This window comes from Hippoglossus hippoglossus, chromosome 16, assembly GCF_009819705.1.
Source record: "Hippoglossus hippoglossus isolate fHipHip1 chromosome 16, fHipHip1.pri, whole genome shotgun sequence".
NCBI lineage: Eukaryota > Metazoa > Chordata > Actinopteri > Pleuronectiformes > Pleuronectidae > Hippoglossus > Hippoglossus hippoglossus.
In genome coordinates this window covers 3,367,132-3,392,257 of record NC_047166.1, presented here as the reverse complement: position 1 = coordinate 3,392,257, position 25,126 = coordinate 3,367,132, and the positions used below count along the sequence as shown (strand labels likewise).

At 42.2% G+C, this 25,126-nt stretch overlaps 1 protein-coding gene across 1 annotated transcript; it reads right to left on the bottom strand.

Annotated features, from left to right (window-relative positions):
• Positions 1–7,570: 7,570 nt before the first annotated feature.
• On the bottom strand, positions 7,571–24,324 carry LOC117776306 (serine/threonine-protein kinase Nek10-like; the record flags this gene model as incomplete). The annotated part of the gene is made up of 19 exons (XM_034610123.1): positions 7,571–7,899; positions 8,045–8,145; positions 8,322–8,359; positions 8,978–9,031; positions 10,065–10,120; positions 12,899–12,966; positions 13,143–13,180; positions 17,918–17,960; positions 18,417–18,504; positions 18,624–18,828; positions 19,428–19,501; positions 19,591–19,842; positions 20,489–20,644; positions 20,763–20,891; positions 21,044–21,148; positions 21,313–21,375; positions 23,531–23,602; positions 23,686–23,747; positions 24,192–24,324. Coding segments are annotated over 19 exons (1,971 nt in total), but the record flags the coding sequence as incomplete, so codon positions are not given.
• Between the last annotated feature and the right edge of the window lie 802 nt (positions 24,325–25,126).

Sequence of the window (25,126 nt, the reverse complement as noted above, 5' to 3'; positions counted from 1 at the left end):
GACAGGAATATTTTATTTTAAGTACTGGTTTAGCAAATTAGCACATGTCCCAAACTTTTGAACTGTTCCTTTAATAAATTGGCAAAAAAAAGAAATGGAGGAGTGAACGACATGAGAAGAAGTTCAAAATTTGGATTGGTGACATCACAGTGTCCTTTGATGGAACAGTCCTTTCACCTTCTTCTTTTAATGTAGGACATCATAGCACTCTGCTACTCTTGGCCAAACCAAACAAAGAACAGAAGAAGAATGGTCACAATACATTTGGTTGGTGGATACAAAGTTTTATCAAAGCGAATTCAACCATTGGCAAGTCAAGTTTTTCTTTTTTAAAAGCTAAAGAAATTGACAGTGATGGAGACGAGGAACGTTTTTTTCGTGGAGGACCTGGACTTTCTGTGTGAGGTTGAGGAGGAGAATGAGTGCTCCACCCCCCAGCAGATAGAGGAGGAGATAAAGGACTGGATGCAGGAGGAGATACAGGAGGGGACAGAGGAGGAGACAGAGGAGGAGATACAAGAGGAGATAGAGGGGGAGAAAGAGAAGGAGATAGAGGAGGGGATAGAGTGGGGGATAGAGGAGGAGACAGAGGAGGAGATCCAGGAGGAGATTGAGGAGGAGATCGAGGAGGTGATGGAGATGAGGAAAACATTTTTGCTGGACTTTGAGCTTGTCTCAATGAAAACTCGTGAAACAATTTCTGCTGAAGAGGTTGAGGAGGAGATTGATTGCTCCAACCCCAAGGAGGTAAAGGAGGAGATAAAGGACTGGATGCAGGAGGAGATACAGGAGGGGACAGAGGAGGAGACAGAGGAGATAGAGGGGGAGATACAGAAGGAGAAAGAGGAGGGGATAGAGGAGAAGATCCAGGAAGTAATTGAGGAGGAGTGCTACACCCCCAATTATGAGGAGGTAAGTGTGTATATAGGTACACACCACATATAAACAAAATAATTGTAATAATACATTACATCTTGTGTAACATCTAATATTTGAACTATTATTGACTCGCTTTCAGTAACGCTGACTGCATTTTTATAATTAATTAATTATTATAAATTAATAATTAATTTTGTTTGGCTACATAAGCATATGAGTAAAAAACAACATGTCAATAGGCGAATAAATGAATGAACAACAAACCAATAATTGTTCTATGTTTCACAGTTTGAAGAATCAAGTTCTTGTGATGGTCTGCACAGCGACCTCCAAAAGGACCAAGAGGCCAAAGCTGCTCTTGAAAAGGAATTGAGAATTACAAAAGTTAAAACTGAAATGAAAGAAGCCCGGAGGACAAAGCGAAAAGAGAACCACGCTCTTTCAAAAGCTTTGAAGAAGGAGCAAGTTGAAAAAGATCGAATAGCTCATCTTAGGCGATCAGAGAAAGACCACCAGCATGGATATGCAAAGCTTCAAAAGCAAATGAGCAAAATGACAGCTGATCTCAAAGAGAAAGATGGGCTGATCGAGAAATTCAAAGCTGAGCTGAAGGGGAATAGTGAGGTCATCTATCAAGGACAGAAATCAATTAAGGAACTCAAACATGTATATGAGACACTTTTTAAGATGAAACGGAAATTTCTTGAACAAGACAATGAAATCCAATCCCTTCACATCAGTACTAAAACTCTTCAAAACAGTTCTGAAGCCAAGAGCAATATTATTTCCATGCTGCAAGAGAAAGTTGACCAGTGGGCCTCAGACCTCAAAGAGGAGCGAGCAAAAAACGACAAACTCCAGAAGGATTTGGAAGCTGCCCTCTCCCAAACGCAGAGGGACAAAGAAGAGCTGATCCATCTGACTCGTAGGAATCAGAAACTGGCCTTGGAGCAAAAGAGGCTACGAGGTGAACTTGAGGATGACCACACAAGACAGCTTGCTCAAGATAACCAGTGGACCTTGAAACTCAAACAGGAGCAAGGCAAAAACAATAAAGTCCAGAAGGATTTGGAAGCTGCCCTCTCCCAGCAGCAGAAGGACAAAGAAGAGCTGATGCTTCAGACTTGTAAAAATCACCAACTGGCTTTGGATAAAAAGAGGCTACAAGGTGAACTTGAAGATGTCCAACACAAGAGAGAGATTTCTCTAAACCAGCCCAAGAAAGACAGAGACACTTGCAACAGGCTTGAAGAGGAACTCCGGATGTACAAAACCAGGTTATTGAGAGAAATAAAACAAAACGAGAACCTAAAGAAAGCCTCAGCAGCCACAGAGAGTCAGATGAACGAGGACGTCATGGCTAAATTTGAGGCTAAGGATCGGTCAGAGAGCACAGCAAGACTGGCCCAACTTGAAGATGCCCTACATAAGGAAACAGTACAAAGGTCAATCTTGGAGGAGAGAACCATTCTGATTGCATCTGCTCTTGAAAGAGAAAGGGAGAGAGCCAATCAAACGTTCTCTGCTCTTGAAAGAGAACGGGAGAGAGCCCATCAAACGTTCTCTGCTCTTGAAAAAGAAAGGGCCACAACCCTCCCTCCCCTACATTGCCGACCACTCCGACCCTTCTCCCTCTACCCCCACACCACTTCTTCAACTCAGTCACATGGCCTACCGTCCCCCTGTGCATTTGCCAATACCCAATATTATCATGGCAAACTGAACTGAAGAAGCCGCTGTGCAAAGACAATTTTGTGCAGCTGCACGAGGAGCCTCTGGCTGGGATCGACAATCTGTCGAAGCTTCTTCTGGGAGACGCAGATCACTGCTGACACTGTGTTAGGATCCAAGAACAAACACAGGACAGACAATTGTTTATAAGAGACATTTAATAACTTTCAAACTTTTAAAACGTTTGCCTTAACTTCTGTTGTTTTATTTGTGAAATATCCTCATATAGTCAAGAGATTGAAGAGGGGGATAGGTTTTGGCATTAGGCTGAAAAGGTACCTGGTCTTGCTCTCGTTCTTGCTTCAGCCGAATCCTTACTGAGGAGAAAAGGCCAGTGAGCAAGGAGACGTCAATAAACAGTGTTGGAAAAGAAATGTTGGTGTGTGTCTTGATAATTGTGCATCAACAAGTGGCCATTATTTAGAAGACACGTTTTTACATGCATGGTTAAAGTAAAATAATTTACTGCTTAATTCCTCCTCATTGATCACATGTGCAGAATAAGATAATGTGAGCTTTTTCACTTACCTATGTAGAACTTGGTCGGGTGTAGCACAGGAACTGGGTGTCACTGCTTTCAGTCAAAACCAAAGAAAAAAGATCAAATCAGCGGGAACAGAGTTGAGTATCATTGATAGCGAAGGGTTGAAGTTATATCTGTTTGGACATCGTTCAGAAACACGAAATAATACCGGATAATACAGATACAGATAAGTGGCTCCGCCGCGGCTGGAGCTTGTGCAGTTGTCTGAGCAACCAACGCCCAGTCGTGCGCCTCCACTCCCGATGCGTCGCCTGCTAGCTAGCTGGCTAGCCGCTAGCATCGGCGGTGTCATTTCCTGCCTTCGCCTCATTCGATTCTTATTTTTTTGTGTTTTAACGTGTGTTAAGTGACCAAACTCCGCGTGAACACCGCGTAAGGGCCACACACTCCACGATGCGTGTAGCTAACCGGGCGTCGTACGTTGGGTTCGAAACCCGCTCGTCAATGCTAACTTGTTTGAATCTAAAAGGGGGAGAGGAATGAGATGTAAGCTTTTTGTTCATGTGTGTCTCCTGATCACATCTCACAGTCCCACGTTATATAGATCAGCGGTCCCCAACGTCGCTCTCTCGCTCTCTCTCTCTCTCTCTCTCTCTCTGCTCCACATCAACCTTTAATTTCAAACTTTTTGTGTCTGTCCTTTATCTTTTCTCTTCTTTCAGCTTTAAAATGACAACGAAAACATACAAAACAGAAACGTACATTTTAGATGACCTTTATTTTGAAAATAAGTATTTCGGGAGCACATGTGAATGAAAGTCAAGTGGAAAAACATTTGGGCTGGTTTCTCACGTCTGATTTATGAAAAGCGATGTTGAACTGAACAGATGCTCGGTGTCTTATCAGCTCTTTGAAAGTGAAGTGAGAGAGGAAACTAAAAACGAGTTAAAACAGTCAAACCACCGGAGGTTTTGCTCCTGAGACTTTAAAGCACTAAACTCAGAAAAACCTGAAAAACCTGAAAGTTTCCCACAAGCTGAAGCTCTGGATAAAAAGCTCTGGATGGTGGAGTCTGTGAAGTCAGTGGTTTTTCTAGTGAAGCTGCCGGTTCACATAAATAGAAAAACAGTAAACAACAACCTTTACAACCACATGAATGTACAGTACAAGTATAATATCATACATTCTCCTTGAATATCAGCACAGTCACATCACAATTGTACGAGTAGTCAAAGCCTGAGAGTCAATGAGGAGAGTGGTGACAGAAACATAAAGTTATCAAGTACAAACGAGTACACGTCTTATGAATTTCATAGGTTAACATGTTAACTTATATACATTTTAAATACATTTGATTATTTTACTGTGGAACATTTAGTATTTCTGTGAACTCAGGCCGAAGCAAATGTTGCCTTGCTGAAATAACAGTTATGAGGATGAATGTGGACGATGGTCGTTTCTTTTCTCTTCGACCCTACGATGGACACAAAACACAGGAATTATTTCGAGTTCACGCATGTTTTGTACACTTCAGTGTAAAAGTCCCACATGTGCCTCACCTGCTGTTCGGTGCTTGGTAGAAGCTGCTCTCCTCCAGCAGCTCCTCTATGATCCCCTGTGAAGAAACAGTTGAACAGGAAATCGTGACCATGAAGTGGAAATTAAATGATGTTCACAGAATGATACACATAGAACTGAAACAACCAGCATATTGTCTGAAGCACATATTTAATCATTCTTGATTACATGACAGGAATATTTTAAATATAAGTACTAGTTTAGCAAATTAGCACATGTCCCAAACTTTTGAACTGTTCCTTTAATAAATTGGCAAAAAAAAAGAAATGGATGAGTGAACGACATGAGAAGAAGTTCAAAATTTGGATTGGTGACATCACAGTGTCCTTTGATGGAACAGTCCTTTCACCTTCTTCTTTGAATGTAGGACATCATAGCACTCTGCTACTCTTGGTCAAACCAAACAAAGAACAGAAGAAGAATAGTCACAATACATTTGGTTGGTGGATACAAATTTTTATCAAAGCGAATTCAACCATTGGCAAGTCAAGTTTTTCTTTTTTAAAAGCTAAAGAAATTGACAGTGATGGAGACGAGGAACGTTTTTTTCGTGGAGGACCTGGACTTTCTGTGTGAGGTTGAGGAGGAGAATGAGTGCTCCACCCCCCAGCAGATAGAGGAGGAGATAAAGGACTGGATGCAGGAGGAGATACAGGAGGGGACAGAGGAGATAGAGGGGGAGATACAGAAGGAGAAAGAGAAGGAGAAAGAGGAGGGGATAGAGGAGAAGATCCAGGAAGTAATTGAGGAGTGCTACACCCCCAATTATGAGGAGGTAAGTGTGTATATAGGTACACACCACATATACACAAAATAATTGTAATAATAATTACATCTTGTGTAACATCTAATATTTGAACTATTATTGACTCGCTTTCAGTAACGCTGACTGCATTTTTATAATTAATTAATTATTATAAATGAATAATTAATTTTGTTTGGCTACATAAGCATATGAGTAAAAAACAACATGTCAATAGGCGAATAAATGAATGAACAACAAACCAATAATTGTTCTATGTTTCACAGTTTGAAGAATCAAGTTCTTGTGATGGTCTGCACAGCGACCTCCAAAAGGACCAAGAGGCCAAAGCTGCTCTTGAAAAGGAATTGAGAATTACAAAAGTTAAAACTGAAATGAAAGAAGCCCGGAGGACAAAGCGAAAAGAGAACCACGCTCTTTCAAAAGCTTTGAAGAAGGAGCAAGTTGAAAAAGATCAAATAGCTCATCTTAGGCGATCAGAGAAAGACCACCAGCATGGATATGCAAAGCTTCAAAAGCAAATGAGCAAAATGACAGCTGATCTCAAAGAGAAAGATGGGCTGATCAAGAAATTCAAAGCTGAGCTGAAGGGGAATAGTGAGGTCATCTATCAAGGACAGAAATCAATTAAGGAACTCAAACAGGTATATGAGAAACTTTTTAAGATGAAACGGAAATTTCATGAACAAGACGATGAAATCCAATCCCGTCACATCAGTACTAAAACTCTTCAAAACAGTTCTGAAGCCAAGAGCAATATTATTTCCATGCTGCAAGAGAAAGTTGACCAGTGGGCCTCAGACCTCAAAGAGGAGCGAGCAAAAAACTACAAACTCCAGAAGGATTTGGAAGCTGCCCGCTCCCAACCGCAGAGGGACAAAGAAGAGCTGATCCGTCTGACTCGTAAGAATCAGAAACTGGCCTTGGAGCGAAAGAGGCTACGAGGTGAACTTGAGGATGACCACACAAGACAGCTTGCTCAAGATAACCAGTGGACCTTGAAACTCAAACAGGAGCAAGGCAAAAACGATAAAGTCCAGAAGGATTTGGAAGCTGCCCTCTCCCAGCAGCAGAAGGACAAAGAAGAGCTGATGCTTCAGACTTGTAAAAATCACCAACTGGCTTTGGATAAAAAGAGGCTACAAGGTGAACTTGAAGATGTCCAACACAAGAGAGAGATTTCTCTAAACCAGCTCAAGAAAGACGGAGACACTTGCAACAGGCTTGAAGAGGAACTCCGGATGTACAAAACCAGGTTATTGAGAGAAATAAAACAAAACGAGAACCTAAAGAAAGCCTCAGCAGCCACAGAGAGTCAGATGAACAAGGACCTCATGTCTAAATTTGAGGCTAAGGATCGGTCAGAGAGCACAGCAAGACTGGCCCAACTTGAAGATGCCCTACATAAGGAAACAGTACAAAGGTCAATCTTGGAGGAGAGAACCATTCTGATTGCATCTGCTCTTGAAAGAGAAAGGGAGAGAGCCAATCAAACGTTCTCTGCTCTTGAAAGAGAACGGGAGAGAGCCCATCAAACGTTCTCTGCTCTTGAAAGACAACGGGAGAGAGCCAATCCAACTTCCTCTGCACTTGAAAAAGAAAGGGCCACATGCGAGAAGTACCATGTTGAGCTCAAGGAAGCTTTGACGAAGCAGAAAAAAGAGCAGACAAAGTTTCAGCTCAGACAGCCCGATGAGGTCAGGCTGAATGAGCAGCAACGTGCTTTGGGCGAGACAACAAATGCTCAACACAACCTGCAGGGGCAACACACAGATCTTGGGAGGAAGCATAAAGAAATGAATTCTAATTTCCATGAGCTGCGTATACCTCCCACCAACCTCCAGAGCAACCAACCTCAGCTGAACCCAGATAGGACATCACTCCTTTTAACCCTCCCCAAACCTGATCCCTGCGCTAAACTTAAACCTTGCCCTAAGCCCAACCCCGACTCGAACCCATCAACCCTCCCTCCCCTACATTGCCGACCCCTCCGACCCTTCTCCCTCTACCCCCACACCACTTCTTCAACTCAGTCATATGGCCTACCGTCTCCCTGTGCATTTGCCAATAGCCGATATCATCATGGCAAACTGAACTGAAGAAGCCGCTGTGCAAAGTTTGAATGAAGCGTTTTTGGGACATTTCACTATGAACCAAAACCTCATTATGGACCCGGAATAGACAGTGAAGCCTGGATTCAAGCAGTGCCAAGCTGCGAGTGAGAAAAGAATTACAGGAAATTCCTTATTTTCACCTCTTCAGTGATCCACGGTACTGAATTTACGCAGGTGCACCTGGATATTTCCACATCATCACTCAATGAACAAGTGAATTGAAAGGCGACAGTACAAACCTTGCTCAGCTCCACCTTTAGGTTGTACGGATCGCTTCCATAGTGGAACAGAGACTTTTTAAATCTTTCGACGACTCGACGTCTGATGTTATGGTGCGGAGCTGGTGGAAGCTGGGGATGAGATAACCCAGTTTAATACCAACACAAGAGCCCGTTTGCAGGCAGATCACTATGAGTATTTCTACTGGACCAAGGAGTGAGATAATCATTTGAATCGCAAGGATTTCTCTAGACCAAAAACTGTGCGTTACAGTACTTGAGAGATGTAGACAATTTTGTGCAGCTGCACGAGGAGCCTCTGGCTGGGATCGACGATCTGTCGAAGCTTCTTCTGGGAGACGCAGATCCCTGCTGACACTGTGTTAGGATCCAAGAACAAACACAGGACAGACAATTGTTTATAAGAGACATTTAATAACTTTCAAACTTTTAAAACGTTTGCCTTAACTTCTGTTGTTTTATTTGTGAAATATCCTCATATAGTCAAGAGATTGAAGAGGGGGATAGGTTTTGGCATTAGGCTGAAAAGGTACCTGGTCTTGCTCTCGTTCTTGCTGCAGCCGAATCCTTACTGAGGAGAAAAGGCCAGTGAGCAAGGAGACGTAAATAAACAGTGTTGGAAAAGAAATGTTGGTGTGTGTCTTGGCCATTATTTAGAAGACACGTTTTTACATGCATGGTTAAAGTAAAATAATTTACTGCTTAATTCCTCCTCATTGATCACATGTGCAGAATAAGATAATGTGAGCTTTTTCACTTACCTCTGTAGAACTTGGTCGGGTGTAGCACAGGAACTGGGCGTCACTGCTTTCAGTCAAAACCAAAGAAAAAAGATCAAATCAGCGGGAACAGAGTTGAGTATCATTGATAGCGAAGGGTTGAAGTTATATCTGTTTGGACATCGTTCAGAAACACGAAATAATACCGGATAATACAGATACAGATAAGTGGCTCCGCCGCGGCTGGAGCTTGTGCAGTTGTCCGAGCAACCAACGCCCAGTCGTGCGCCTCCACTCCCGATGCGTCGCCTGCTAGCTAGCTGGCTAGCCGCTAGCTTCGGCGGTGTCATTTCCTGCCTTCACCACGTTCGTTCGATTCTTATTTTTTTGTGTTTTAACGTGTGTTAAGTGACCAAACTCCGCGTGAACACCACGTAAGGGCCACACACTCCACGATGCGTGTAGCTAACCGGGCGTCGTACGTTGGGTTCGAAACCCGCTCGTCAATGCTAACTTGTTTGAATCTAAAAGGGGGAGAGGAATGAGATGTGAGCTTTTTGTTCATGTGTGTCTCCTGATCACATCTCACAGTCCCACGTTATATAGATCAGCGGTCCCCAACCTCGCTCTCTCTCTCTCTCTCTCTCTCTCTCTCTGCTCCACATCAACCTTTAATTTCAAACTTTTTGTGTCTGTCCTTTATCTTTTCTCTTCTTTCAGCTTTAAAATGACAACGAAAATATACAAAACAGAAACGTACATTTTAGATGACCTTTATTTTGAAAATAAGTATGTCGGGAGCACATGTGAATGAAAGTCAAGTGGAAAAACATTTGGGCTGGTTTCTCACGTCTGATTTATGAAAAGTGATGTTGAACTGAACAGATGCTCGGTGTCTTATCAGCTCTTTGAAAGTGAAGTGAGAGAGGAAACTAAAAACGAGTTAAAACAGTCAAACCACCGGAGGTTTTGCTCCTGAGACTTTAAAGCACTAAACTCAGAAAAACCTGAAAAACCTGAAAGTTTCCCACAAGCTGAAGCTCTGGATAAAAAGCTCTGGATGGTGGAGTCTGTGAAGTCAGTGGTTTTTCTAGTGAAGCTGCCGGTTCACATAAATAGAAAAACACTAAACAACAACCTTTACAACCACATGAATGTACAGTACAAGTATAATATCATACATTCTCCTTGAATATCAGCACAGTCACATCACAGTTGTACGAGTAGTCAAAGCCTGAGAGTCAATGAGGAGAGTGGTGACAGAAACATAAAGTTATCAAGTACAAACGAGTACACGTCTTATGAATTTCATAGGTTAACATGTTAACTTATATACATTTTAAATACATTTGATTATTTTACTGTGGAACATTTAGTATTTCTGTGAACTCAGGCCGAAGCAAATGTTGCCTTGCTGAAATAACAGTTATGAGGATGAATGTGGACGATGGTCGTTTCTTTTCTCTTCGACCCTACGATGGACACAAAACACAGGAATTATTTCGAGTTCACGCATGTTTTGTACACTTCAGTGTAAAAGTCCCACATGTGCCTCACCTGCTGTTCGGTGCTTGGTAGGAGCTGCTCTCCTCCAGCAGCTCCTCTATGATCCCCTGTGAAGAAGCAGTTGAACAGGAAATCGTGACCATGAAGTGGAAATTAAATGATGTTCACAGAATGATACACATAGAACTGAAACAACCAGCATATTGTCTGAATCACATATTTAATCATTCTTGATTACATGACAGGAATATTTTATTTTAAGTACTGGTTAAGCAAATTAGCACATGTCCCAAACTTTTGAACTGTTCCTTTAATAAATTGGCAAAAAAAAGAAATGGAGGAGTGAACGACATGAGAAGAAGTTCAAAATTTGGATTGGTGACATCACAGTGTCCTTTGATGGAACAGTCCTTTCACCTTCTTCTTTTAATGTAGGACATCATAGCACTCTGCTACTCTTGGCCAAACCAAACAAAGAACAGAAGAAGAATGGTCACAATACATTTGGTTGGTGGATACAAAGTTTTATCAAAGCGAATTCAACCATTGGCAAGTCAAGTTTTTCTTTTTTAAAAGCTAAAGAAATTGACAGTGATGGAGACGAGGAACGTTTTTTTTCGTGGAGGACCTGGACTTTCTGTGTGAGGTTGAGGAGGAGAATGAGTGCTCCACCCCCCAGCAGATAGAGGAGGAGATAAAGGACTGGATGCAGGAGGAGATACAGGAGGGGACAGAGGAGGAGACAGAGGAGGAGATACAAGAGGAGATAGAGGGGGAGAAAGAGAAGGAGATAGAGGAGGGGATAGAGTGGGGGATAGAGGAGGAGACAGAGGAGGAGATCCAGGAGGAGATTGAGGAGGAGATCGAGGAGGTGATGGAGATGAGAAAAACATTTTTGCTGGACTTTGAGCTTGTCTCAATGAAAACTCGTGAAACAATTTCTGCTGAAGAGGTTGAGGAGGAGATTGATTGCTCCAACCCCAAGGAGGTAAAGGAGGAGATAAAGGACTGGATGCAGGAGGAGATACAGGAGGGGACAGAGGAGGAGACAGAGGAGATAGAGGGGGAGATACAGAAGGAGAAAGAGGAGGGGATAGAGGAGAAGATCCAGGAAGTAATTGAGGAGGAGTGCTACACCCCCAATTATGAGGAGGTAAGTGTGTATATAGGTACACACCACATATACACAAAATAATTGTAATAATAATTACATCTTGTGTAACATCTAATATTTGAACTATTATTGACTCGCTTTCAGTAACGCTGACTGCATTTTTATAATTAATTAATTATTATAAATGAATAATTAATTTTGTTTGGCTACATAAGCATATGAGTAAAAAACAACATGTCAATAGGCGAATAAATGAATGAACAACAAACCAATAATTGTTCTATGTTTCACAGTTTGAAGAATCAAGTTCTTGTGATGGTCTGCACAGCGACCTCCAAAAGGACCTAGAGGCCAAAGCTGCTCTTGAAAAGGAGTTGAGAATAACAAGAGTTAAAACTGAAATGAAAGAAGCCCGGAGGAAAAAGCGAAACGAGAACCACGCTCTTTCAAAAGCTTTGAAGAAGGAGCAAGTTGAAAAAGATCAAATAGCTCATCTTAGGCGATCAGAGAAAGACCACCAGCATGGATATGCAAAGCTTCAAAAGCAAATGAGCAAAATGACAGCTGATCTCAAAGAGAAAGATGGGCTGATCGAGAAATTCAAAGCTGAGCTGAAGGGGAATAGTGAGGTCATCTATCAAGGACAGAAATCAATTAAGGAACTCAAACATGTATATGAGAAACTTTTTAAGATGAAACGGAAATTTCATGAACAAGACAATGAAATCCAATCCCTTCACATCAGTACTAAAACTCTTCAAAACAGTAATGAAGCCAAGAGCAATATTATTTCCATGCTGCAAGAGAAAGTTGACCAGTGGGCCTCAGACCTCAAAGAGGAGCGAGCAAAAAACGACAAACTCCAGAAGGATTTGGAAGCTGCCCTCTCCCAACCGCAGAGGGACAAAGAAGAGCTGATCCATCTGACTCGTAGGAATCAGAAACTGGCCTTGGAGCAAAAGAGGCTACGAGGTGAACTTGAGGATGACCACACGAGACAGCTTGCTCAAGATAACCAGTGGACCTCGAAACTCAAACAGGAGCAAGGCAAAAATGATAACCTCCAGAAGGATTTGGAAGCTGCCCTCTCCCAGCAGCAGAAGGACAGAGAAGAGCTGATGCTTCAGACTTGTAAAAATCACCAACTGGCTTTGGATAAAATGAGGCTACAAGGTGAAATTGAAGATGTCCAACACAAGAGAGAGATTTCTCTAAACCAGCCCAAGAAAGACAGAGACACTTGCAGCAGGCTTGAAGAGGAACTCCGGATGTACAAAACCAGGTTATTGAGAGAAATAAAACAAAACGAGAACCTAAAGAAAGCCTCAGCAGCCACAGAGAGTCAGATGAACGAGGACATCATGGCTAAATTTGAGGCCAAGGATCGGTCAGAGAGCACAGCAAGACTGGCCCAACTTGAAGATGCCCTACATAAGGAAACAGTACAAAGGTCAATCTTGGAGGAGAGAACCATTCTGATTGCATCTGCTCTTGAAAGAGAAAGGGAGAGAGCCAATCAAACGTTCTCTGCTCTTGAAAGAGAAAGGGAGAGAGCCCATCAAACGTTCTCTGCTCTTGAAAAAGAAAGGGCCACAACCCTCCCTCCCCTACATTGCCGACCCCTCCGACCCTTCTCCCTCTACCCCCACACCACTTCTTCAACTCAGTCACATGGCCTACCGTCCCCCTGTGCATTTGCCAATACCCAATATTATCATGGCAAACTGAACTGAAGAAGCCGCTGTGCAAAGACAATTTTGTGCAGCTGCACGAGGAGCCTCTGGCTGGGATCGACAATCTGTCGAAGCTTCTTCTGGGAGACGCAGATCCCTGCTGACACTGTGTTAGGATCCAAGAACAAACACAGGACAGACAATTGTTTATAAGAGACATTTAATAACTTTCAAACTTTTAAAACGTTTGCCTTAACTTCTGTTGTTTTATTTGTGAAATATCCTCATATAGTCAAGAGATTGAAGAGAGGGTTAGGTTTTGGCATTAGGCTGAAAAGGTACCTGGTCTTGCTCTCGTTCTTGCTGCAGCCGAATCCTTACTGAGGAGAAAAGGCCAGTGAGCAAGGAGACGTCAATAAACAGTGTTGGAAAAGAAATGTTGGTGTGTGTCTTGATAATTGTGCATCAACAAGTGGCCATTATTTAGAAGACACGTTTTTACATGCATGGTTAAAGTAAAATAATTTACTGCTTAATTCCTCCTCATTGACCACATGTGCAGAATAAGATAATGTGAGCTTTTTCACTTACCTATGTAGAACTTGGTCGGGTGTAGCACAGGAACTGGGCGTCACTGCTTTCAGTCAAAACCAAAGAAAAAAGATCAAATCAGCGGGAACAGAGTTGAGTATCATTGATAGCGAAGGGTTGAAGTTATATCTGTTTGGACATCGTTCAGAAACACGAAATAATACCGGATAATACAGATACAGATAAGTGGCTCCGCCGCGGCTGGAGCTTGTGCAGTTGTCCGAGCAACCAATGCCCAGTCGTGCGCCACCACTCCCGATGCGTCGCCTGCTAGCTAGCTGGCTAGCCGCTAGCATCGGCGGTGTCATTTCCTGCCTTCGCCTCATTCGATTCTTATTTTTGTGTGTTTTAACGTGTGTTAAGTGACCAAACTCCGCGTGAACACTGCGTAAGGGCCACACACTCCACGATGTGTGTAGCTAACCGGGCGTCGTACGTTGGGTTCGAAACCCGCTCGTCAATGCTAACTTGTTTGAATCTAAAAGGGGGAGAGGAATGAGATGTGAGCTTTTTGTTCATGTGTGTCTCCTGATCACATCTCACAGTCCCACGTTATATAGATCAGCGGACGCCAACCTCGCTCTCTCTCTCTCTCGCTCTCTCTCGCTCTCTCTCTGCTCCACATCAACCTTTAATTTCAAACTTTTTGTGTCTGTCCTTTATCTTTTCTCTTCTTTCAGCTTTAAAATGACAACGAAAACATACAAAATAGAAACGTACATTTTAGATGACCTTTATTTTGAAAATAAGTATTTCGGGAGCACATGTGAATGAAAGTCAAGTGGAAAAACATTTGGGCTGGTTTCTCACGTCTGATTTATGAAAAGTGATGTTGAACTGAACAGATGCTCGGTGTCTTATCAGCTCTTTGAAAGTGAAGTGAGAGAGGAAACTAAAAACGAGTTAAAACAGTCAAACCACCGGAGGTTTTGCTCCTGAGACTTTAAAGCACTAAACTCAGAAAAACCTGAAAGTTTCCCACAAGCTGAAGCTCTGGATAAAAAGCTCTGGATGGTGGAGTCTGTGAAGTCAGTGGTTTTTCTAGTGAAGCTGCCGGTTCACATAAAGAGAAAAACACTAAACAACAACCTTTACAACCACATGAATGTACAGTACAAGTATAACATCATACATTCTCCTTGAATATCAGCACAGTCACATCACAGTTGTACGAGTAGTCAAAGCCTGAGAGTCAATGAGGAGAGTGGTGACAGAAACATAAAGTTATCAAGTACAAACGAGTACACGTCTTATGAATTTCATAGGTTAACATGTTAACTTATATACATTTTAAATACATTTGATTATTTTACTGTGGAACATTTAGTATTTCTGTGAACTCAGGCCGAAGCAAATGTTGCCTTGCTGAAATAACAGTTATGAGGATGAATGTGGACGATGGTCGTTTCTTTTCTCTTCGACCCTACGATGGACACAAAACACAGGAATTATTTCGGGTTCACGCATGTTTTGTACACTTCAGTGTAAAAGTCCCACATGTGCCTCACCTGCTGTTCGGTGCTTGGTAGGAGCTGCTCTCCTCCAGCAGCTCCTCTATGATCCCCTGTGAAGAAGCAGTTGAACAGGAAATCGTGACCATGAAGTGGAAATTAAATGATGTTCACAGAATGATACACATAGAACTGAAACAACCAGCATATTGTCTGAATCACATATTTAATCATTCTTGATTACATGACAGGAATATTTTAAATATAAGTACTAGTTTAGCAAATTAGCACATGTCCCAAACTTTTGAACTGTTCCTTTAATAAATTGGCAAAAAAAAGAAATGGATGAGTGAACGACATGAGAAGAAGTTCAAAATTTGGATTGGTGACATCACAGTGTCCTTTGATGGAACAGTCCTTTCACCTTCTTCTTTGAATGTAGGACATCATAGCACTCTGCTACTCTTGGCCAAACCAAACAAAGAACAGAAGAAGAATGGTCACAATACATTTGGTTGGTGGATACAAAGTTTTATCAAAGCGAATTCAACCATTGGCAAGTCAAGTTTTTCTTTTTTAAAAGCTAAAGAAATTGACAGTGATGGAGACGAGGAACGTTTTTTTCGTGGAGGACCTGGACTTTCTGTGTGAGGTTGAGGAGGAGAATGAGTGCTCCACCCCCCAGCAGATAGAGGAGGAGATAAAGGACTGGATGCAGGAGGAGATACAGGAGGGGACAGAGGAGATAGAGGGGGAGATACAGAAGGAGAAAGAGAAGGAGAAAGAGGAGGGGATAGAGGAGAAGATCCAGGAAGTAATTGAGGAGGAGTGCTACACCCCCAATTATGAGGAGGTAAGTGTGTATATAGGTACACACCACATATACACAAAATAATTGTAATAATAATTACATCTTGTGTAACATCTAATATTTGAACTATTATTGACTCGCTTTCAGTAACGCTGACTGCATTTTTATAATTAATTAATTATTATAAATGAATAATTAATTTTGTTTGGCTACATAAGCATATGAGTAAAAAACAACATGTCAATAGGCGAATAAATGAATGAACAACAAACCAATAATTGTTCTATGTTTCACAGTTTGAAGAATCAAGTTCTTGTGATGGTCTGCACAGCGACCTCCAAAAGGACACAAAGGCCAAAGCTGCTCTTGAAAAGGAGTTGAGAATAACAAGAGTTCAAACTGAAATGAAAGAAGCCCGGAGGAAAAAGCGAAAAGAGAACCACGCTCTTTCAAAAGCTTTGAAGAAGGAGCAAGTTGAAAAAGATCAAATAGCTCATCTTAGGCGATCAGAGAAAGACCACCAGCATGGATATGCAAAGCTTCAAAAGCAAATGAGCAAAATGACAGCTGATCTCAAAGAGAAAGATGGGCTGATCGAGAAATTCAAAGCTGAGCTGAAGGGGAATAGTGAGGTCATCTATCAAGGACAGAAATCAATTAAGGAACTCAAACATGTATATGAGAAACTTTTTAAGATGAAACGGAAATTTCATGAACAAGACAATGAAATCCAATCCCTTCACATCAGTACTGAAACTCTTCAAAACAGTTCTGAAGCCAAGAGCAATATTATTTCCATGCTGCAAGAGAAAGTTGACCAGTGGGCCTCAGACCTCAAAGAGGAGCGAGCAAAAAACGACAAACTCCAGAAGGATTTGGAAGCTGCCCTCTCCCAACCGCAGAGGGACAAAGAAGAGCTGATCCGTCTGACTCGTAGGAATCAGAAACTGGCCTTGGAGCGAAAGAGGCTACGAGGTGAACTTGAGGATGACCACACGAGACAGCTTGCTCAAGATAACCAGTGGACCTCGAAACTCAAACAGGAGCAAGGCAAAAATGATAACCTCCAGAAGGATTTGGAAGCTGCCCTCTCCCAGCAGCAGAAGGACAGAGAAGAGCTGATGCTTCAGACTTGTAAAAATCACCAACTGGCTTTGGATAAAATGAGGCTACAAGGTGAACTTGAAGATGTCCAACACAAGAGAGAGATTTCTCTAAAGCAGCTCAAGAAAGACGGAGACACTTGCAACAGGCTTGAAGAGGAACTCCGGAAGTACAAAACCAGGTTGAGAGAAATACAACAAAACGAGAACCAAAAGAAAGCCTCAGCAGCCACAGAGAGTCAGATGAACGAGGACGTCATGGCTAAATTTGAGGCTAAGGATCGGTCAGAGAGCACAGCAAGACTGGCCCAACTTGAAGATGCCCTACATAAGGAAACAGTACAAAGGTCAATCTTGGAGGAGAGAACCATTCTGATTGCATCTGCTCTTGAAAGAGAAAGGGAGAGAGCCAATCAAACGTTCTCTGCTCTTGAAACAGAACGGGAGAGAGCCCATCAAACATTCTCTGCTCTTGAAAAAGAAAGGGCCACAACCCTCCCTCCCCTACATTGCCGACCACTCCGACCCTTCTCCCTCTACCCCCACACCACTTCTTCAACTCAGTCACATGGCCTACCGTCCCCCTGTGCATTTGCCAATACCCGATCTCATCATGGCAAACTGAACTGAAGAAGCCGCTGTGCAAAGACAATTTTGTGCAGCTGCACGAGGAGCCTCTGGCTGGGATCGACAATCTGTCGAAGCTTCTTCTGGGAGACGCAGATCACTGCTGACACTGTGTTAGGATCCAAGAACAAACACAGGACAGACAATTGTTTATAAGAGACATTTAATAACTTTCAAACTTTTAAAACGTTTGCCTTAACTTCTGTTGTTTTATTTGTGAAATATCCTCATATAGTCAAGAGATTGAAGAGAGGGTTAGGTTTTGGCATTAGGCTGAAAAGGTACCTGGTCTTGCTCTCGTTTTTGCTGCAGCCGAATCCTTACTGAGGAGAAAAGGCCAGTGAGCAAGGAGACGTCAATAAACAGTGTTGGAAAAGAAATGTTGGTGTGTGTCTTGATAATTGTGCATCAACAAGTGGCCATTATTTAGAAGACACGTATTTACATGCATGGTTAAAGTAAAATAATTTACTGCTTAATTCCTCCTCATTGATCACATGTGCAGAATAAGATAATGTGAGCTTTTTCACTTACCTATGTAGAACTTGGTCGGGTGTAGCACAGGAACTGGGCGTCACTGCTTTCAGTCAAAACCAAAGAAAAAAGATCAAATCAGCGGGAACAGAGTTGAGTATCATTGATAGCGAAGGGTTGAAGTTATATCTGTTTGGACATCGTTCAGAAACATGAAATAATACCGGATGCCACTGTCAGACCTTCATTCAGAAACAAAACCAACAATCAAATAAGTGAAGGGTCAAAACGTCTTAATGGGGAAATAATACCATGTTTTCTGTGTGAACATTGGCTGAATAATAAATGACTCTCTGATTACTCCAGAGAACTAACCGTAGTGTTTTCCCTCAGAGGAAGGAGTGGTGTTCTTCGTGTCAGACGGTTCAGCATCATCATCTGAGGCCTCTTCTGAACACACATACACATAATTATTCATAACATGGTGTGATGATGAATTTAAAATGCTCCCAGTTGGTTTTTTAAAACATCAGCAGAATGAAACAGGAAACAGATTCACCTGGACAGATTATTCGCTCGCTGTGGTTTGAACTGCAGGTGGCAGAGGAGCGGGGAATCGGATATTCACTTTGCATTAAGGCTGTTTCCTGAAATCAGTGCAGCACAGCTTTAATTCACCTTCACCAAAAACATCTAATAATATCCGAAAAGTATATGAAACCTTCAGGTACCATCCAAGTTTTCCTCAGCGATATCCTTTCATTACCTGCGACAGACTCGAGAGGCAGCAGTTCCTCCTGCATGTGTGCCGCTCCAGAAAATACTTCTGTGCTCGTTTCCTGTCTCTCTCAGCTCTTCTCTCCAGAACATTCTGGGAAGTGTAGAGTCCGTCCATCAGCTTCATGATGAGGTCACAGATCCTGGAGCTGACGGCCACAACGTCCGGCCGCTGCTCTGCATCTGGACTCTGGACCCCGTAACGAAACAGATATCAAATTGCTCTTAATTTAGAACAAATTTATGACAACTATGATTTATTAGGATGAATTAATCAGGTTAAGTAGAATCACTCTTTGAGTTTAAATGGCACTCAGTATAGAGCGTACCTCCGCCAAGGCCAAACAATCACAGATTCAGCATTTTCTTTCCCCGGATCTACGATTACTATCTGGATCTTATCCAAAATGTACAATCTCAACAGCATAAAAATGTCTGGTTCTTTTACATCAGGATCCATTACTGAGAAATTGATGCCAATGCTGAAAAATGCCCCATCTTTTAATGATTCAAAATAAATCCTGGATCTGGGACATTTTATGGATTCATGCACAGTTGCTTAATGTTTGAAAGCATTACCTCCTTGGCAGAGGAAATAAGCTTGTAAATCACCAGCGGATCAACATGAGTGTCAGTGAAATATAACATTTAAATTTATTTAGTCATTAAATCTTTTATATCTTAGACTGAAGTCCTTATTTTATGGATTCTATAAAACTTGCGTGCTTGTGTAAAACACCCTCGGCAGGTTCCTGACAGAAGTCAGTATGATTAATTTAAAAAATAAAAGTCCCACCATCTGATCATGTCTGTCACTCTCTCAGAAAAAGCACCTTCTTCAACCGGCTCGTAGTCGGCTTCCACAATCTACAAGGAGGGAATAAGAGGAAAAGATCAATAACTGACGATAGACAAAGAAATATTGTCAAGTGTTTGTGTGTCTGTGTGTGCGTTGCCTTGTTGGCCAGCGACAGCATGTTACTGCTGTAGAACGGAGGATGTAAAGTGGCCATCTGGTAGAGGATACAGCCCAACGCCCAGATATCAGCTTTCTCTCCGTAAGGCTCATTCTTCACCACCTCTGGACTAACACACAAAACATAAACATCTGTGAATTTACACAAAACCGTACCTGATGCTAAGTCTGTTTGTAATTCTTCTGACTGAACCGCCGGTGGTTTAGTTGAAGCTTTTGGCGAGAAAGAAAAACACGTGGAATAAAAATACTTTTTAAAAAAAAGAGTGAAACCATGAAAACATTTCCTTCCTTATTTTCCCAAAAAATGTCCTCAGTCTCAACGTGTACAACTCAAACTTCATGCAATGTAATATTTACTAGATCATTTCAATTTGTGTTTTTACTTGAAAATCTTTACATGCTCTTATTGTTCAGAAAACACGTGACTTTCCTCATCCTGTCAATTGCTGCAGCTCCTCTCTTCAGCCTCTGTCTGAAACACATGGTCTTAGGGCCTGTCTCTTTAAGCCCCCCCCCCCACCCAACGAAGCCCAGTCAGCTCTGATTGGTTAGCTGGCCTACTCTGATGTGATTGGTCAAATGCTTACAGGGCATCTAGAGAATGTCGCTTTGCTTGGCTTTTTTAGGGGGCGTGCCCGACTACACTTTTATAAATAATAACCTCTATAGCACACGAGAGCAAAAGAAGAACTGAAAAAGCATCTTGAAGCTGCTAATAGGTTTTGAAAACAATAAACAGCTTTGCCATCGTCTTAATTTGAAAGCAGCTGGATGTTCAGAATCCAGAAAAGAAGAACAAAACAATACACATGACTGTAAGTAAATATGATCGTATTTGTTCGTATAGCTTGTTGCTAAATTGTCTGTCAGTGATTCAAGTTGAAAACGTGTGCCTGCTCTTTGACGATCGTTAGCTCAGAGATGATTTTCTCCACGTTACTGTCTCTGGACTTCTTGTCTTTGCCGAACACCGAGTTGTGCAGATTCACCTCCTTCAGCGCCAGGAGGTTCTGGCCACTCTGCTTTCGAACCTGTCAGCGAGAACATTGGCTGAGATCGCGTGAGCCGCTCGAGGCCATAAACAATATATATTGAACACGAGAAAGCTGCTGAGTCAGATTCTGTCAGTTTAGAGGACGTTCATCGTACCTTGAAGACGCTTCCGAACGCCCCGGTGCCCAGGTGGTCCAGTACAGAGTAACCGTTGATGACCCTGAGGGGGGGTCGATTCTGGTCCACAGCCTCGACGCTCTCTCTCAGATTGTCCAATTCCTCTTCCTGAAGTAGAAAAACATGAAGTAATCAATCCTCCCTGTTGGTTTGAAAAGTTTTATTTATACCAAAAAAACGCAGTAATATTTCTTTTTTTATTTTACAGCCCAAAAGCAGCTGGACAAACAGATGAATGAATTCCGAAGCTGTTTTCTTACAGTGTAGAGTGAAACCTTGGTTTGCAGTCCTTCATAGGCAGCGAGGTCCCGCACACAGTGGCCAACATCAATAAACATCTCGAAGAGGTCTGTGGGAAAGAGTCTGAAAAAGAAAAGATTACGTAACAGCCGAAGGAGAACATTTGATGGAGCTTCTTTTCCAGAGCAGATATCAAACAAGCTAATTTTAAAGTACTCGCATATGACATGATATAAAGATTATATTCTTTTTACTATGAAATAAGTATTTTTTATGAACTTCATCCCCTCTTGAACAGATGCCTGTTTCTTTCCACGCGGAAAAGAAATCGGAGGGTCCGAAATGCATAGCACTGCCAACAAGCCAACAGGTTTGCAAATATGTTATTTAAAATGATAAAATAACTTGATTTGAATCATAATGTAATTTAATACATAAACTGCGTGAAGCCATTCACCTGCAACAATGTGGTCTCATGAGACGGTTCGTAAGATATCTTACGAAAAGTTCTGTACAAATTTACGTAGAGAATCCTACGAAATGCACAGCGCTACAAACGACAAGTGCGCCTGCGCAGACCTCTGCATCGATATTCTCAAGCAAGATGGCAGAGATTGCTGTATTCTTGGTGGAAAATGCTATATTTTAGGAATGTTTCTTAATAAAAATGCGTTTTGATGATATTTATGGCGAGATATGTGTGTTTCAGTTTCAATATTTTCATTCAGTGAACCTATACGATGTTTGGTTTGTTAGTTATTACGAAGATTTTTCACGTTTCTGTCGTATCTAAGGTGGTTGCTATGGACGCTTTTGTCGCTCCTTGCCGTCAAACCGGAATACTTTGTAAATTGCCCCCGGTAATATCTTTCCATATACTGCAAGGCATCAGTAGAAGAAGGACACGAAAGATGTGTATTGCTCCGCAGTACATAACCACTTCCGTTGCTTGTAACAGGAACACACACCAACTTCCACATTAAAGCAACTAAATAAAATAGCTTACAATAATAACATTTCATTGATGAACTAGTCGAACCTAATCGATTATTTAATATCATGACGTTAGTTTTTTTTAATGAACTAGTTCATTTCATAGTTTTAAGGTGGAAAGTGAGAATGAAAGACTTAACTTGTTTTTTAAAGAAAACTTTATCCGTCACTACCCCTTGCCTTAAACTGTACTTCATATGTATCAATTCCTAAAATAAATGTTTTTTTTAATTATTGCTAATTTTGCCTGTTTATTTATTCATACCCTGCACGAGTTTGTCTACCTGTTGCTGGGAACTCATACCCTTGAAGGCTGCAGACAATGTGGTTTGGGTCATTTGGGCTGTTGGCAGGGGTCTTGGTCTTTTTTTGACTTTCAATTACTTGGAGATAACTTTTTAGGCTAGCTGGATGCTTCAGCTCCACATGCCGGTTTAAATTAGATGCGGATGAGGCTGACGTCCGGACTTGCTTTTTCAGCGCAGAACGACACAATTTGCACAGAAAGGTGAGATTTTTACTGTCGGAATCTTTATCAGACAGTTTGTAAAAATCCCGCAAATAATAATAAGGTGCATCGGATGTAGTCGCTGAGTCTGCGTCTCTGCTTTCACTTGCCATTTTTATTTGAGACCGAGAGCTGTTGTCTTGGAATACGTTGCTTGTTTGGACTACATGTGTGTGCGATGAATCATGGGTAACGTAGTGCGCAACGTAGTACATTTTCCGGGCACTGAGCAACGACATGCTGCAAGTGTTCGATTTACACAGCGTCTCTCCTCAGGAGAAGGAAAACACTCCGTCACGTTTTAGCGAGACCTCAGATAATATGAACGTGTTCACCGTTCAAATTCATTATTTGTCATTAAGTTCCGTTCAGTTCATCGTTCATGTTCAATGAACTCGTTCATGCACAACACTGTTGGCAGGCAAGCCTGTCAATCACTCATTTTCATGCCCGTTGCTAGCCAATGGTCTTGAGGCTGAACAGACCAACACGCCCATGCTAGCGGTTAGCTGTAATGCTAAGGAGAAGTTTTTCAAAGAGCTCCAGGACGCTCACTCATTCCATCACAAAGTACCCGTCAACGGCATGCGCATCGATAACACAATGGTCCCGGTTTGGGAGTTTTAAACTGCGGTTGCCTTATATGTGAGTGCCGGCCTATGGTGGCAGCGAGGGAAGCGTCCATAGCAACAACCATAACAACAAAATAAATCCGATAAAAGAAAACTAACAACAAAATATCATACAAACCATCTCAAAGAAGATTATGAAAATAAATATAAAATTCTTCAAAGTTGATCAAAAACACATTTAAACTATGAAAATATTTAATTTCCCATAAAGAATAAAATGAATGTCCGCCATGTTTTTTGTTTTCACGAAGAGAGAGAAGCGCATAGGTCACGTGTCCCCAGCCTCCTGACTCACAATTACGTGGAATTCATACGAATTCTAGTGCATTACTTTTCGTAGCATTTCCTACGAAATTTTGATGAGACCAGCCTGCCTGCAATGATGTGATCTTTGCTCCAGACGTTTGTGCTGATATCAACTTTGCTATAATGTAAACGCCGTTTTCCTGAGAAAAGAAAATGAATGATGCAATGTTTTGTATATTTGATATGAAGGTGGAGTGTGCACGTATCAGGGGCTTTCCTTTACCTGCACAATGTGGTGAGCAGATGTGTCATCCAGACTGAGCTCGGTCAGAGCTGTACAGCAGGCTGGATTAGACAGGATATGACTTCATTTATGAATTTAATATGTGCAAGTCAGACACAGCGGCAACAATAACAACTCTCCCCAAACTGTTTACTGTAGGAAGAGCTATACTAAACATGACAAAGTAATAGTAGTTTTATACACAAGTAGTTTTATTTTAGTATCTTTTGAAATCCAGAAACAGAGAATTTACAACCACTTCCTCCAAATTCATAAACAAGTCATGTTTCATTGGTCTGGATCCTTCAGGAAAAGCATGTTTACGTTGTCTGCTGCTGATAAGAGTCTTCTGGGGGAAGTGGTTTTCTTCACTGTGCAATGGCTCTGTGCTTTTTCTCCATTTTATATCATTAAAAGCACTTTTTTCACTGGATGAATCATAACTCTAAAGAAACCTATAAATAATTCAACATTTCCTCTGCCAATTTGTAGCTTTATCCTCTGACCTGACTGCAGAGCCTCGGTATTGTCCACTTCCTGCTGTGGGCTGAGCTCCTCTCTGGCGGCTGCTACGGGGCTGGAGAGCGTCTCAGTTGAGGAGCGATCGGAGACGCACTGCCTGTCGCTGTGAGAGTTATTTTACAGGTCACCGTGATGAAAAAATGTAAATTAAAACAACTTACGACATATTTTAATAAAAAGCTCTTATATTCTTTACAGTGAAGTTTCATGTTTACAAAAAAATATATATAAAAATATAAAAAAAACGTGTGGTTATCGCGAGAAGACGCCGGAACGCTGAAAAGAAGTCGAGGCGGCATCGCGAGATTTGCCCCCGTGCGATTCGCGTACCCTTCTACGCCAGTTTTTCGCCGTAGCCTCGTTGTGCGCCGTGGACGTTGCGCTCCGCACGCTGCGTAAAGCTTAACCCAGAATCAGCGACGACGACGAGGAGGAGAAAGGGGGGGGGGGGGGGGGGGGGATGTCGACTTGTGGGTGATCGGTACTCGAGGCGGCAGGGAGCGTTCAGCGTCATGGGTGAGACCCCGACACACTTACTCCCCGGACCCCGGGCTCGGTTTACCGGCGCCCCGGTGACCGGTGTCGACGGTAGATTAGCTTCTTGTTCACGCTAAGTGGCTCCGCCGCGGCTGGAGATTTTGCAGTTGTCCAGGCAACCAACGCCCAGTCGTGCGCCTCCACTCCCGATACGTCGCCTGCTAGCTAGCTGGCTAGCCGCTAGCTTCGGCGGTGTCATTTCCTGCCTTCGCCTCGTTCGTTCGATTCTTCTTTCTTGTGTGTTTTAACGTGTGTTAAGTGACCAAACTCCGCGTGAACACTGCGTTAGAGCCACACACTTCCACGATGTGTGTAGCTAACCGGGCGTCGTACGTTGGGTTCGAAACCCGCTCGTCAATGCTAACTTGTTTGAATCTAAAGA